General features: G+C 45.1%; 1 protein-coding gene across 3 annotated transcripts in view; it reads right to left on the bottom strand.

The window, feature by feature from the left end:
• LOC121577956 (collagen alpha-1(II) chain) overlaps positions 1–15,879 on the bottom strand; it is a 67,308-nt gene that overhangs the window by 36,071 nt on the left and 15,358 nt on the right. For all 3 annotated transcript variants that reach the window (XM_041891956.2, XM_041891957.2, XM_041891959.2), the window contains 5 exons: positions 15,442–15,519; positions 12,910–12,954; positions 7,401–7,454; positions 2,834–2,887; positions 1,143–1,196 (listed from right to left, as the gene is read on the bottom strand). In XM_041891956.2, the coding sequence (XP_041747890.1) occupies positions 1,143–1,196; positions 2,834–2,887; positions 7,401–7,454; positions 12,910–12,954; positions 15,442–15,519 (285 nt within the window). The remainder of the gene's footprint in view (positions 1–1,142; positions 1,197–2,833; positions 2,888–7,400; positions 7,455–12,909; positions 12,955–15,441; positions 15,520–15,879) is intronic.

Raw genomic sequence — 15,879 nt, 5'->3', positions numbered from 1 at the left:
CTTCTAACTGGACTGTAGCTGACTGAATCATCTTGGAGAGTCTTCTAACTGGACTGTATCTGACTGAATCATCTTGGAGAGTCTTCTAACTGGACTGTATCTGACTGAATCATCTTGGAGAGTCTTCTAACTGGACTGTAGCTGACTGAATCATCTTGGAGAGTCTTCTAACTGGACTGTATCTGACTGAATCATCTTGGAGAGTCTTCTAACTGGACTGTATCTGACTGAATCATCTTGGAGAATATTCTAACTGGACTGTATCTGACTGAATCATCTTGGAGAATATTCTAACTGGACTGTATCTAACTGAATCATCTTGGAGAGTCTTCTAACTGGACTGTATCTGACTGAATCATCTTGGAGAGTCTTCTAACTAGACTGTATCTGACTGAATCATCTTGGAGAGTCTTCTAACTGGACTGTATCTGACTGAATCATCTTGGAGAATCTTCTAACTGGACTGTATCTGACTGAATCATCTTAGAGAGTATTCTAACTGGACTGTATCTGACTGAATCATCTTGGAGAGTCTTCTAACTGGACTGTATCTGACTGAATCATCTTGGAGAATCTTCTAACTGGACTGTATCTGACTGAATCATCTTGGAAAATCTTCTAACTGGACTGTATCTGACTGAATCATCTTGGAGAGTCTTCTAACTGGACTGTATCTGACTGAATCATCTTGGAAAATCTTCTAACTGGACTGTATCTGACTGAATCATCTTGGAGAGTCTTCTAACTGAACTGTATCTGACTGAATCATCTTGGAGAGTCTTCTAACTCTAGATGGCATGTCTGTTATAGTTCTCTTCTCTGCTTGACTGATCGTAATGGGATAGTTTTGTGTACAACTGTAATAACTGGGGCGGCAGGTAGCTTAGTGGTTAAGAGCGTTGTGCCAGTAACCGAAAGGTCGCTGGTTCTAATCCCTGAGCTGACTAGGTGAAAAATATGTCGATGTGCCCTTGAGCAAGGCACTTAACCCTAATTGCTCCTGTAAGTCGTTCTGGATAAGAGCGTCTGCTAAATGACAAAAAAAAAAAAACTAAGACAGCACGAATAGGCAGTGAGATAAATTGAGAGTAGATAAATGAACAGATAAAGGAACAGACAATGAAGAGATAATGAAACCATACCTGAGGACCAGAAGCTCCACGCTCACCACCTTTGCCGGGTTTTCCAGCCTCACCCTGCAGCAGAGAGGAAAGGAGTGAGAAGTGGACCAGTAGGCCAGTTAGTTGTCTGTGATGTAACAATATTTCAATTAAGAAAATATAAAACAATACATGTATAGTAAAAATAGATAAATAAAATAAAATAAAAATATTTTGATCATTCACAATTTATTGCTACAGTAATAGTTTTTTTTCCAGCCACAGTTGAAATGGACATTTCAAATTCAAATTTGACCAAGATAGTTTGTGTGTATGTATTGATATGTAGGCTACATGTACCTTTTAAAAATGTTTTATGTAGTTCTGTTCTTGTCTATTAATGTTCTGTATTATGTCATGTTTCATGTTTTGTGCTGCTGCTTTTGCAACAGCTGATGGGGATCCTAATAAAATACCAAATACCAAATTAGCAAACGGTGCCACCTGCTGGACAGACTGACAAATGACTACTGGGCCAGTCAGCTGCCACCCAGTGGCTGAATGGAGGAACTGCAGTTCCAATATTTATTTTCCATTTGTTGCAATCGTCTCTAATAGGGGAGATGATGATCGTGGGGATGATATATTGTGAAGATACAGTACACGGGGACAGACCGCTGGGGACAGTTATGATTATGACATTCATATTATGACCATTTATCATCATGATAAAATTATTGAGTTTGGACATGTTGCTGTTAGAGGTGTGACAATATTGGTGTGGGAGTAGTGTGGATGGGCACAATATGGACAATACTGATTGGCTCACACATGAAATTTACATGAGGAGGGATTGGCCAGATGGACTTTAGGAAAACCAATTAAGATAGGTGACTCTGAGGGAACATCATGATGAGTGCCAGGAGATTTTCCTGACCCTGTGACAGGATCACCAAGAAAAACTCCTGTCCCTAGTTATGATTACATTTCTATGTGAGGGGGAATTATTAAGGACAGTGTATCAACAGTGAATGCTTTTCACTTTATAGTGTTTTTCTTAAAAACTTTATTGGTGCAAACGTACTGTCAACAGTCTACCAACAGACAACAGTCAGTGTGGATGGGTGGGGGGAGATCAATGGAAACAGTGGATGGGTGGGGGGAGATCAATGGAAGCAGTAGATGGGTGGGTGGAGATCAATGGAAACAGTGTGGGTGGGTGGGGGGAGATCAATGGAAACAGTGGATGGGAGGGGGGAGATCAATGGAAACAGTGGATGGGTGGGGCGAGATCAATGGAAACAGTGTGGATGGGTGGGGGGAGATCAATGGAAACAGTATGGATGGGTGGGGGGAGATCAATGGAAACAGTGTGGATGGGTGGGGGGAGATCAATGGAAACAGTGTGGATGGGTGGGGGGAGATCAATGGAAACAGTGTGGATGGGTGGGGGGAGATCAATGGAAACAGTGTGGATGGGTGGGGGGAGATCAATGGAAACAGTGTGGATGGGGGGAGATCAATGGAAACAGTGTGGATGGGTGGGGGGAGATCAATGGAAACAGTGTGGATGGGTGGGGGGAGATCAATGGAAACAGTGTGGGTCATGTCATTTTTGGCTCTGCTTTCTTTGACAGTTGTGTTAGTCTCCTGCATCAGACATGTCCTCAGTAGCCTGTGGAAGAGGTTACAGTTTTGTGTGGGATAGTGAAAGTGGCAGTAGTTCTACTTACGTCATCTCCAGGTTTACCAGAGGGTCCAGGTGGACCCCGGGGACCCAAGGGGCCCTGTCAGGAGAGAAGAGAAGACAGTTAGAGTGAGATAGACAGACCATGAGGCCCTGTCAGGAGAACAGAGAACAGAGAAGATAGAGTGAGATAGACAGACCACGAGGCCCTGTCAGGAGAACAGAGAACAGAGAAGATAGAGTGAGATAGACAGACCACGAGGCCCTGTCAGGAGAACAGAGAACAGAGAAGATAGAGTGAGATAGACAGACCACGAGGCCCTGTCAGGAGAACAGAGAACAGAGAAGATAGAAGGAAATAGACAGACCACGAGGCCCTGTCAGGAGGACCTAAACCAATAGAGGGCAGCACTGTAGAGGTCATACATGTAATGCACCACAGTGTGTGTGTGTAAACTTGTGTGTGTGTGTACGTGTGTGTGTGTGTCGTAAAGCCATTACCCTCTTTTATTAACAAGCACCCCTGGCTGAGAACGTTTTAAAGAGACGCCAAATGAGATATATATTTTAAAAATATGTCCACAGATTATGTTAATTCGGATTTGGATTATAGAAGAGGGGTTGTTCTACTGATACATACAGTACAAGCTAATAGACAGACAGGGTAGTGAGCTTCCTGCAACTCTAATCATGACGGGAAGTGCTTTGAAGTGGTTAATATTACTGGGATTTGCTTATCTTGCCAAGTTATGCCAGGACAGTGATTAACAGCGGAGGCAAGTTAATTGACAATGTATGGCTAAAAACAAGAGAGAATGTTACAGTCTGCAATGTTTTTTTCCCAGTTGTTTCAACTTTTCTGGCGACATTATGGCCTCTTTCTATGGGCAGACTCTTTACGGGACGTTCTTTGGGAAGACTGCAGAATCAACTGACTTTACAGGTAGATTTTTAAGGAATACTTCAACATCCTCTGAGTGTACTGGTCAGCTGTTTCTTGGCCAAAGCTTCAGTACTAGGGTTGTTTTCTGGGGACAGTGTGTGTGTGCGTGTGTGTTTCGTGTGTGTGTGTGTGTGTGTTTGTGCGTGCATGCGTGTGCGTGTTTATGGGAACTGATGTGATACATTCTGCACTGCCAACAACAGACCCAGCAGGTTTGATTCTAATTACAGGTAATAATGTATTAATGATGTATTAAACAGACTGGAGGTTGGAGGTGAAGGGAGAAGGAGCCTCTGTCGCTCCCTCTCAGTCTATCTGTCTCTCTCTGTCAGTCTGTCTCCCTGTCTGTCTCCCTGTCTGTCTCCCTGTCTCTCTCTGTCAGTCTGTCTCCCTGTCTGTCTCCCTGTCTGTCTCCCTGTCTCTCTCTGTCAGTCTGTCTCCCTGTCTGTCTCCCTGTCTCTCTCTCTGTGTGTCTGTCTATCTGTCTGTCTGTCTATCTGTCTGATCAGGTGTCAGTCTGTCTCCCTGTCAGTCTGTCTCCCTGTCTCCCTGTCTCTCTGTCTGTCTGTCTCCCTGTCTGTCACCCTGTCTCCCTGTCTGTCGCCCTGTCTGTCTCCCTGTCTGTCTCCCTGTCTGTCTGTCTCTCCTGTCTGTCTGTCTGTCTGTCTGTCTGTCTGATCAGCCGTCAGTCTGTCTGTCCGTCGGTCGGTCTGTCAGTCTGTCTCCCTGTCTGTATGTCTGTCTGTCAGTCTGTCTGACTCCCTGTCCCCCTGTCCGTCTGTCTGTCTGTCTGTCTGTCTGATCAGGCATCTGTCTGCTCGGCTATCAGTCTGTCTCACTGTCTGCCAGTCTGTCTCCCTGTCTCCCTGCCTCCCTGTCTGTCTCCCTGTCAGTCTGTCTGTCTGATCAGGGGTCAGTCTGTCTCCCTGTCTGCCATTCTGTCTGTCTGTTCATTTCCCTGTCTGTCTGTCTGTCTGTTCATTTCCCTGTCTGTCTGTCTGTCTGTCTGTCTGTCTGTCTGCCAGTCTGTCTGTCTGTCTGGCTCCCTGGCTCCCTGTCTGTCTGTCTGTCTGTCTGTCTGTCTGTCTGATCAAGCGTCTGTGTATCTGCTGTCAGCAGGAGGAGATTAACACAGTGGTGGTGGCTCTCATAATGCCCTCACATGACCTAGGAGTGAGTGTGTGTGTGTGTGTGTTTGTGTTTGTGTGTGTGTGTGTGTGCATGTGTGTGTGTGCACCTCTGTCGGTACCTGTCAGTCCCTAATCCTGCACTCTTAGAAAAAAGGGTTCCAAAAGGGATCTTCGGCTGTCCCCATAGGATAACCCTTTTTGGTTCCAGGTAGAACTCTTTTGGGTTCCATGTAGAACCCTCTATTGAAAAGGTTTAACATGGAACCAAAAAGGGTTCTACCTGGAACCAAAAAGGGTTCTTCAATAGGTTCTCCTATGGGGCCAGCTGAATAAACTTTTTAGAATCTAGATAGGCCCTTCTTTTCTATAGCATGAAACACACTGAGAATCTCACTGCCGATAGACCGCCAATAGGTACTTATCACAGTGGGAGGCCGTTCCTTCTCTTGCTAGAACAAAAGCGGTACCTGCTGTGTGCCGACCCGTTAGCAACAAACCTGCTGTTTCTACTTGTAGAATCGCAAATACTCGTCAGTGGCTACCAATCAGACAGCACAAACCAATGCATTTTTATTTGTATATATGGCATTTTCTCCGTACATCCACGGATGAGCCAGACACACTTCATATGCAATGTAGGCTATGGGATGGTAGCTAGCTAAGTGTACACAACACTAAATACTTCCTCCAAGATAGCAAACCACTGTAGCTAGTATTGACATTATAATTAATGCACAGTGGATTAGCCAGTTTCCATGAAACAGCTGCCTGTGCTAGCTGCCGAGTTAATGCAGTGCAAAGCAAAAAGCTAATTGTAATTAACCTGTAAATAAATAATCATAGCAGTCATAGGAGCCTGCGACCTGATAAACCGGACAACTACATCCAATAAGAGTCGAAGGACAGAGGGATATACTAGCTAGAACCTTCTCATCGCGGATCTGGTAGGACAAAAACGCATGGCCAATTTTATTGTTCCCACCCTGATGTTGTTCATCAGATTCTACTGTAGCTAGTGTTGTGTGGACTAAAACAGTATAAAACCGGGTGTTTCACAAACCATGATCAAATTAATTAGCCAGCTACAGTCATTTTGAGAAACATTGAAAAATAGTTTGGTTGATTTTTTGGTCAAATTAACCAATTATCTACCTTTGATAAGCAGCTAGCTAGCTATAGCTAGCTGGTAGCTTGCTAGATATTTAGCTCCCATGCCAATGTCAAGTCTTTCTAAACTCAACTCGGAAATATGAAGTAATTTCAGAATGAACATTAACTGGCTAGCGCATCATGCCTTGTGACATTATGTTAGCTAGCTATCCCCAGTTAGATAATGTGTTTTCACTTATTGCATTTGCTTGCTTGTTACGTTCTCCCTGGTGCACTCGTTTATTAATATAGTATAATCCAATCTGTTGAAAACAGTGGCAGCATGTGCAGCGATGGTCATTCGGTTTTTGACATGCAAAAGTGAAATAGGTGTATTTATGCTTAATTCAAATGCACAGATCGCTTTATATATCTTCTCAAAGAAACTACCGGTAGTTCAAAAACTTAGCATCATAATTCTGTCATGCTGCTTTGTTGACAACATCCATCTCATGCCAGGGTATTCAGCCAATCAGCGGCCACCGCTGTTTGAACTTCCGAGTTGGTTTAATGTTATACCAGAGCAACAAGCTAACAAGCTAACAAGCTTGTGTGTGCAGAGCAGCACTAGAATTGAAAACACCTTTTACCTTTTTGTTGTTAATAAAGCCAATGTCAAACGTGATAACTATAGTATCCTTAACTAGCGTTGAAAAAGTAAATCCACATCTCTCCCTAATATCTGAATTACGCTTGTAATGTCGTCAGTAGGCTACAGTAACCTATGCTTCAGAGGGGAGGGGCAGGTAGTCTACATGCATACCCACTGGCAAAGATTTCCAGCTGGCAGGCAGAAACTAGAATAATAATTAGCCGCGTTCACGTGCTAGTCGGAACTAGAAAACTATGAAATTTCAGACTTGCTAACTGGTTATAGTTATACACGTGCCACGTTCAACCAGTTAGCAAGTCAAACATTTTAGAGTTTCCTAGTTCTGATTAGCACGTGAATGCGGCATAAGTTTCTGAGTGACAGCGTAAGGGCTTTGCATAGGCGCTTTGTTGCGATTTCTGTGGTACTGGAAAAAAATGCCCGGAACGTATAAGAACGTTCCCATGCTTTTAAAATAATGTTTCTATTCCGGAACAGTATACAGTAGATCACTTTCTTTTTCGGTTTGGGTTCTGTTCCTCAAATAATTTAGTTATTTTCCGGTTTTTGGTTCTGTTCCTTAAACTGGTTCCAACTCTAGGTTAGCCCTCAATATGCCCTCACAGCTCACAGTTTCCGTGTGTGTGTATTTGTTTGTGTGTGTGTGTTTTTGTGTGTGTGAATGTGTGTGTGTGAATGTGTGAATGTGTGTGTGTCTGCTTTAGTGTGTGTGTGTGTATGAGGAAGAGGGGAGTTGAAAATGCCCTCACACTGTGAGTAACTATTATGGGATACTTACAGCTGATCCGGGCTCTCCAGCCTCTCCGGGGTTGCCTTGGAAACCTTGTGGGCCCTGGGATGGAAGAGAGGAGAGGAAGTCTGTGAACCTGATGACCTTAGATGGTTATTGGTCTTTTAATAATGTGTATTATTCCCTTTGATTTCTTAGCTGATATTACTGTAAGGAAATACTAAAGGAGGTAGAAAATATACACTATTGTTTTTGTAATACCTAAAAGTATTTACTTCAGCAATAACTGATCTAAGATGGGCTCACTAGTTTAGAATTCCTCAAGAGTACGTTTGAGTAGAGATAGCATGTGATATCCTCTACTACGTGTACGCTATCTGCTAACTCCAAATGCCCCCGCAATATCAAATCACCCCAAATCCGAGTGTTATCCTATTCCCCTCCGGGGCTGTGTTTTTACCAAGAGGAGGGTGGTGGAAAAAAATGCAGCTTCATGCTCAGTCATGTCCCCTGGCTGGCTGGCAATACCTTACACTTTAATTACTTTAGAGGAGAGGTAGGAGAGGAGCTGAGCTGAGGGGTTTTGGGTGGAGGGCTGAGGAACATACATGGGTTCAAATAGTATTTGAAGTCATTGAAGTACTTTAGCTACGCTTGCCTGGCGTAATGGACTAATAGAATAGTCCCCATCCATCTGGCACTCCAGGCAGACTACAGCAAACGTTTCAACTATTTGAAAGACTTTGAATAGTATTTGAACCCTGTTCTGGCGGTGCTGAGGGGAATGGCCCACCGAGCCCTATGAAAGGTAAATTGTCAGGTGCCACGCTGCATGTCTGTCTGTCTGTCTGTCTGCCTGTCTGTCTGTCTGTTTGTCTGTCTGCGGTAGGATAAACCCCTGCAGTTTGCAGCTGGGACATGAAGGTATTCAATGCCATCTTCCTCCTCTGGAAGGGAAGGCAACACAGGAACAAATAAACCTACAGTGGAATAATAATAATAATAACGTCTACTCTGTGTTTATAGACCCTCTGTTTTAGTTTCCTGTCATGTGTTCATTCACTGTTTGATTCAGGCCTTCATCTATACACACACAGTATGAAGAGAACTAGACTACTGACTAATAATTCAACTCAATACAAAACTTTGTGAAGTTCTTTGAGGGAGCACTATTGGACAAACTACTGTAAAGAACCACAGTCATATCATAATGTACCAGTAGACTGTATATCTTTGCATATGATATATATATATACAGTATATATATATTTATATATGGCTCTGGGCTGAACTAAAGGTTGTTGGGAGCATCTACAGTACCCACTGTTACAGTGGGGAAAAAAAGTATTTAGTCAGCCACCAATTGTGCAAGTTCTCCCACTTAAAAAGCTGTTGCGCAGCAACTCACTGCCTTTCTGAAGACAAACAATGTATACGAAATGCTTCCAGTCTGGTTTTAGAACCCCATCATAGCACTGAGACTGCACTTGTGAAGGTGGTAAATGACCTTTTAATGGCATGTCAGACCGAGGCTCTGCATCTGTCCTCGTGCTACTAGACCTTAGTGTTGCCTTTGACCACATCGATCACCACATTCTTTTGGAGAGACTGGAAACCCAAATTGGTCTACACGGACAAGTTCTGGCCTGGTTTAGATCCTGCCTGTCGGAAAGATATCAGTTTGTCTCTGTGAATGGTCTGTCCTCCGACAAATCAACTGTACATTTCGGTGTTCCTCAAGGTTCCGTTTTAGGACCACTATTGTTTTCACTATATATTTTACCTCTTGGGGATGTTATTCGAAAACATAATGTTAACTTTCACTGCTATGCGGATGACACAGCTGTACATTTCAATGAAGCATGGTGAAGCCCCAAAATTGCCCTCGCTAGAAGCCTGTGTTTCAGACATAAGGAAGTGGATGGCTGAAAACTTTTTTACTTTTAAACTCGGACAAAAACAGAGATGCTTGTACTAGGTCCCAAGAAACAAAGAGATCTTCTGTTAAATCCTGACAATTCATCTTGATGGTTGTAAAGTCGTCTCAAATAAAACTGTGAAGGACCTAGGCGATTACTCTTGACCCTGACTCTCTTTTGACGAACATATCAAGACTGTTTCAAGGACAGCTTTTTCCATCTACGTAACATTGCAAAAAATCAGAAATTTTCTGTCCAAAATGATGCAGAAAACATTAATCCATGCATTTAGTTACTTCTAGATTAGACTACTGCAATGCTCTATTTTCCGGCTACCCGGATAAAGCACTAAATAAACTTCAGTTAGTGCTAAATACGGCTGCTAGAATCCTGACTAGAACCAAGAAATTTGATCATATTACTCCAGTGCTAGCTTCCCTACACTGGCTTCCCTGTTAAGGCAAGGGCTGATTTCAAGGTTTTACTGTTAACCTATAAAGCGTTACATGGGCTTGCTCCTACCTATCTTTCCGAGTTGGTCCTGGCCGCACATACCAATACGTACGCTACGGTCACAAGACGCAGGCCTCCCTAATTGTCCCTAGAATTTCTAAGCAAACAGCGGAGGCAGGGGCTTTCTCCTATAGATCTCCATTTTATGGAACAGTCTGCCTACCCATGTGAGAGACGCAGACTCGGGTCTCAACCTTTTAAGTCTTTACTGAAGACTTATCTCTTCAGTAGGTCATATGATTGAGTGTAGTCTGGCCCAGGAGTGTGAAGGTGAACGGAAAGGCTGGAGCAACGAACAGCCCTTGCTGTCTCTGCCGGGCCGGTTCCCCTCTCCACTGGGGTTCTCTGCCTCTAACCCTGTTGCAGGGGCTGAGTCACTGGCTTGCTGGTGCTCTTTCATGCCGTCCCTGGGAGGGGTGCGTCATTGAGTGGGTTGAGTTACTGACGGATCTTCCTGTCTGGGTTGGCGCCCCCCTTGGTTTGTGCTGTGGTGGAGACCTCTGTGGGCTATACTGCGGCCTTGTCTCAGGATTGTAAGTTGGTGGTTGGGGATATCCCTCTAGTGGTGCGGGGGCTGTGCTTTGGCGGAGTGGGTGGGGTTATATCCTTCCTGTTTGGCCCTGTCCGGGGTTTCTTCGGATGGGGCCACAGTGTCTCGGACCGCTCCTGTCTCAGCCTCCAGTATTTATGCTGCAGTAGTTTAGTGTCGGGGGCTGGGGTTAGTTGGTTATACCTGGAGTACTTCTCCTGTCTTATCCAGTGTCCTGTGTGAATTTAAGTATGCTCTCTCTAATTCTCTCGTTCTCTCTTTCTCTCTCTGAGAACCTGAGCCCTAGGACCATACGTCAGGACTACCGGGCATGATGACACCTTGCTGTCCCCAGTCCGCCTGGCCTTGCTGCTATTCCAGTTTCAACTGTTCTGCCTGCGGCTACGAAACCCCTACCTGTCCCAGACCTGCTGTTTTCAACTCTAAATGATCGGCTATGAAAAGCCAACTGAGAGACCTGAGCCCTAGGACCATACGTCGGGACTACCGGCCGTGGTGACTCCTTGCTGTCCCCAGTCCGCCTGGCCTTGCTGCTATTCCAGTTTAAACTGTTCTGCCTGCTGTTATGGAACCCCTACCTGTCCCAGACCTGCTGTTTTAAACTCTAATGATCGGAGCAGAAAAGCCAACTGAGATTTATTCCTGATTATTATTTGACCATGCTTGTCACTTATGAACATTTTTGAACATCTTGGCATGGTTCTGTTATAATCTCCACCGGCACAGCCAGAAGAGGACTGGCCACCCCTCATAGCCTGGTTCCTCTCTAGGTTTCTTCCTAGGTTTTGCCTTTCTAGGGAGTTTTTCCTAGCCACCGTGCTTCTACACCTGCATTACTAGCTGTTTGGGGTTTTAGGCTGGGTTTCTGTACAGCACTTCGAGATATTAGCTGATGTAAGAAGGGCTATATAAAATAAAATTGATTGATTGATTGATTGAGAGAGGCCTGTAATTTTCATCATAGGTACACGTCAACTATGACAGACAAAATGAGGAAAAAAATCCAGAAAATCACATTGTGGATGTTTAATGAATTTATTTGCAAATTATGGTGGAAAATAAGTATTTGGTCAATAACAAAAAAGTTTCTCAATACTTTGTTATATACCCTTTGTTGGCAATGACACAGGTCAAACGTTTTCTGTAAGTCTTCACAAGGTTTTCACACACTGTTGCTGGTATTTTGGCCCATTCCTCCATGCAGATCTCCTCTAGAGCAGTGATGTTTTTGGGGCTGTCGCTGGGCAACACGGACTTTCAACTCCTCCAAAGATTTTCTATGGGGTTGAGATCTGGAGACTCCAGGACCTTGAAATGCTTCTTACGAAGCCACTCCTTCGTTGCCCGGGCGGTGTGTTTGGGATCATTGTCGATGCTGAAAGACCCAGCCACGTTTCATCTTCAATGCCCTTGCTGATGGAAGGAGGTTTCACTCAAAATCTCACGATACATGGCCCCATTCATTCTTTCCTTTACACGGATCAGTCGTCCTGGTCCCTTTGCAGAAAAACAGCCCCAAAGTATGATGTTTTCACTCCCATGCTTCACAGTAGGTATGGTGTTCTTTGGATGCAACTCAGCATTCTTTGTCCTCCAAACACAACGAGTTGAGTTTTTACCAAAAAAGTAATATTTTGGTTTCATCTGACCATATGACATTCTCCCCAATCCTCTTCTGGATGCACTCTAGCAAACTTCAGGACGGGCCTGGACAGTACTGGCTTAAGCAGGGGGACACGTCTAGCACTGCAGGATTTGAGTCCCTGGCGGCGTATGTGTTACTGATGGTAGGCTTTGTTACTTTGGTCCCAGCTCTCTGCAGGTCATTCACTAGGTCCCCCCGTGTGGTTCTGGGATTTTTGCTCACCGTTCTTGTGATCATTTTGACCCCACGGGTGAGATCTGCGCGTAGGAGCCCCAGATCGAGGGAGATTATCAGTGGTCTTGTATGTCTTCCATTTCTAATAATTGCTCCCACAGTTGATTTCTTCAAACCAAGCTGCTTACCTATTGCAGATTCAGTCTTCCCAGCCTGGTGCAGGTCTACACTTTTGTTTCTGGTGTCCTTTGACAGCTCTTTGGTATTGGCCATAGTGGAGTTTGGAGTGTGACTGTTTGAGGTTGTGGACAGGTGTCTTTTATACTGATAACAAGTTCAAACAGGTGCCATTAATACAGGTAACGAGTGGAGGACAGAGGAGCCTCTTAAAGAAGAAGTTACAGGTCTGTGAGAGCCAGAAATCTTGCTTGTTTGTAGGTGACCAAATACTTATTTTCCACCATAATTTGCAAATAAATTCATTAAAAATCCTACAATGTGATTTTCTAGATTTTCTTTTCTCAATTTGTCTGTCATAGTTGACGTGTACCTATGATGAAAATTACAGGCCTCTCTCATCTTTTTAAGTGGGAGAACTTGCACAATTGGTGGCTGACTAAATACTTTTTTGCCCCACTGTATATAAGGTTATAACTTTCAGGGCTTGTTGCCGGGAGTGTGTGTATGTGCGCATGTGTGTGTGTGTGTGTGTGTGTGTGTGTGCCTTCTTGAGTGTGTGTATTTGCAGGTACTTACAGGAGATCCAGACGGCCCAGGTGGTCCTCGAGGACCCATAGGGCCCTGGGGGAGAAGGAGAGAGAGAAGAGACATAATCACAACCTTAACCTCAACCAGCCTTCAGACAACTCAACTTTAAAAAATAAGTTAGTTTCTAATTTTCATAATTCACTTTGACATATTTCAGAATTGGGGGAAAATAGATATTAGTGTGGTCCTCCACTTCTCTCTTCTCTTGTGTTATAAAGCCTGCCTGCTGCCTGCCTCCTGTCGCCCTCCTGCCTCCCTCCTGCCTGCCTGCCTCCTGCCTGCCTCCTGGCTGTGCTTCTCCTGCCTCCCTCCTGTCTGCCTCCTGCCTGCCTCCTGTCTCCCTCCTGCCTCCCTCCTGCCTGCCTCCTGTCTGCCTCCTGCCTGCCTCCTGTTTCCCTCCTGCCTCCTGTCTCCCTCCTGCCTGCCTCCTGCCTGTTTCCCTCCTGCCTCCCTCCTGCCTCCCTCCTGCCTGCCTCCTGTCTCCCTCCTGCATCCCTCCTGTCTTCCTTCTGCCTGCCTCCTGTCTTCCTCCTGCCTGCCTCCTGCCTGCCTCATGCCTGTCAGAACCATAAATCGTTTTGGAATTCCACAGTGGCATTCAGACTCTTTCTCACTTTCTCTGCCTCTCTCTGTTTTCTCTCTCTCTCTCTCTTTCTCTCTCCCACTCTAGAACATCTGCTAGAAAGGGCTTAGCTAGCTCCTACAAGTCTGTTTGACAGACATACTGTAGAAACACCTTTTCATAACACTTAAAATAACTTCCATGAATAAACGTTGATAAAGGATTTATTACGAATTTATAAAGGCTTATTCATGAGAGTTATTATGAAATGTTACCCACTTTTTTCTTTATTAATAAGATCATAAAAGCAGTGGGTGAAATCCTCAACATAATGCTTGCTCTGCTCACTGATCTAAGGTTAATCTCCTCTGGTTAATAAAGGCTTGTCTTGGCAGGAGGTGTAATACTCTTGTAAACTCAACCTCATCACGCATCATTACTCAGAGCTCAGAGAGACGTTTCACATTCTGTACAGGTGATGAGCCAAATCTGTCACACAGAGAAAATAATTACATGAGCAAAGACAAGACGATGAGAAAGTTACCTGATCTGGACTTTAGTGAGAATGTCTAGGGCTTGCATCTGAAATCACACCCTTTTCCCTGCACAGTGCACTACTCTATGGGCCCTGGGCAAAAGCAGTGCACTAAGTAGGGGAAAGTAGTCCACTGTAAAGGGAATAAGGTGGCATTTCAGACGCAGCCAAAACTTTCTCACTAAGAAAACTAAGACGTTAAAATAATAAAACACGTGATTTCCACTCCTCCTCTCATGAAACAACAGTAAGACCTTAACGCTCTCTCTAACACATGATTATAGTAGAGAAACGCAGGGCAGCGGCCAAAGCAAACGTCCTTGAGGCAGCACAGAGCAGTTACTGACGGGAAGGGGGGTGCACCGTGGACGGAACCACACCGCAACGGGCTAGGGGCTTATCAATGGAGCTCTATGTCCATTCGTAGGCGGAGTGTGTGTGTGAATGTTTGGAGTCTGTGTGTGTTGTGTATGTGTGTGTGTGGGGGCTGTATGTGTGTGTGTGTGTTTGATGTGGTATGTGTGTGTATGTGTTTGTTTGGGGCTGTGTGTGTGTGTGTGTGTGTGTGTGTGTGTGTGTGTGTGTGTGTGTTTGGGTGGTGTGGCCCGCTGCCTCTCAGTGAAGACACAGTGTTAGGGACCAGGGGGTGTATGTAGAGACATAGTGGGTTAACTCTCAGTGAAGAGACCCCTCCCCTCTCCACAGGGGTATAATCCACAGTGGTGACTAGGTCTCAGACTTCAGCTCCAACAGCCAGCCAGCCAGCCAAATGCTCGCTGTGGGAGCAGCCAGCCGAACGCTGCTCTGTGGGTTTCCAAACCAAAATAGCTCCCAGTGAGTGTGCTCTTCTTTTCACTCTGGCTGAGAGGCTGCATGTGATGCCAGCTGCCAACCAGCTCGTTGGATTTTGTGGTAAACTCGTAAAAATGAAATAATGAAGACCAAGTCTGTTTGCCCCAAACCAAACCCTGGTACGCTCCACAGAGGGTTGTTGGCCCAAACCAAACCCTGGTACGCTCCACAGAGGGGTGTTTGCCCCAAACCAAACCCTGGTACGCTCCACAGAGGGGTGTTTGCCCCAAACCAAACCCTGGTACGCTCCACAGAGGGGTGTTGGCCCAAACCAAACCCTGGTACGCTCCACAGAGGGGTGTTGAAATATCCTGGAAGGAAGGGGCCAGGAGGATGTGTAGTTTCTCCTTCAGACCTCAGGGGGCAGTGCTGAGTCACTCTGAGACCCATTCACCTAAGCTAGTCTCACGTAGGCATTAGTCAGACCAGACCAGACGTGACATTCTTGCATTTGTTTTGCATCCAACTGGAGAACCTATAGAAGCCTGGGAAATGATACTACTCCAAAGCTGATAGGAGAGAACTGGTGAAATGGCGCCAGGGTTAGGGTGTTTCTCATCATCTCTCTCACCATTGGTCCTTGCATCACGCCCATCTGTGCTCCTCCAGCCTTCTCGTCGAATCCTCCAGCCATCTGAGCAGCAAAGTTCTGTTGGAAGACAAAATGGCATCCATAAGATGCTGTAATATAACCACAAAAATATTTGAGCACGCTCGTTCCAAGAGCAGGCATATATCTGTCATGTTAGTCTACTCTCAGACAGCACAGCACGACTAAACAGGATCAGTGTGTGTGTGTGTGTGTGTGTGTTTATCTCTGTCAGTGTAACAACAGTAGATGGTAGAGGGGATGGGGACCAGAGCAACAACAGTAGATGGTAGAGGGGATGGGGACCAGAGCAACAACAGTAGATGGTAGAGGGGATGGGGACCAGAGCAACAACAGTAGATGGTAGAGGGGATGGATACCAGAGCAACAACAGTAGATGGTAGAGGGGATGGGGACCAG

This window comes from Coregonus clupeaformis, chromosome 12 (assembly GCF_020615455.1).
Source record: "Coregonus clupeaformis isolate EN_2021a chromosome 12, ASM2061545v1, whole genome shotgun sequence".
In the NCBI taxonomy this organism is placed as follows: domain Eukaryota; kingdom Metazoa; phylum Chordata; class Actinopteri; order Salmoniformes; family Salmonidae; genus Coregonus; species Coregonus clupeaformis.
The sequence above is the reverse complement of the archived record's forward strand: the minus strand, read 5'-3'. Positions and strand labels throughout refer to the sequence as shown.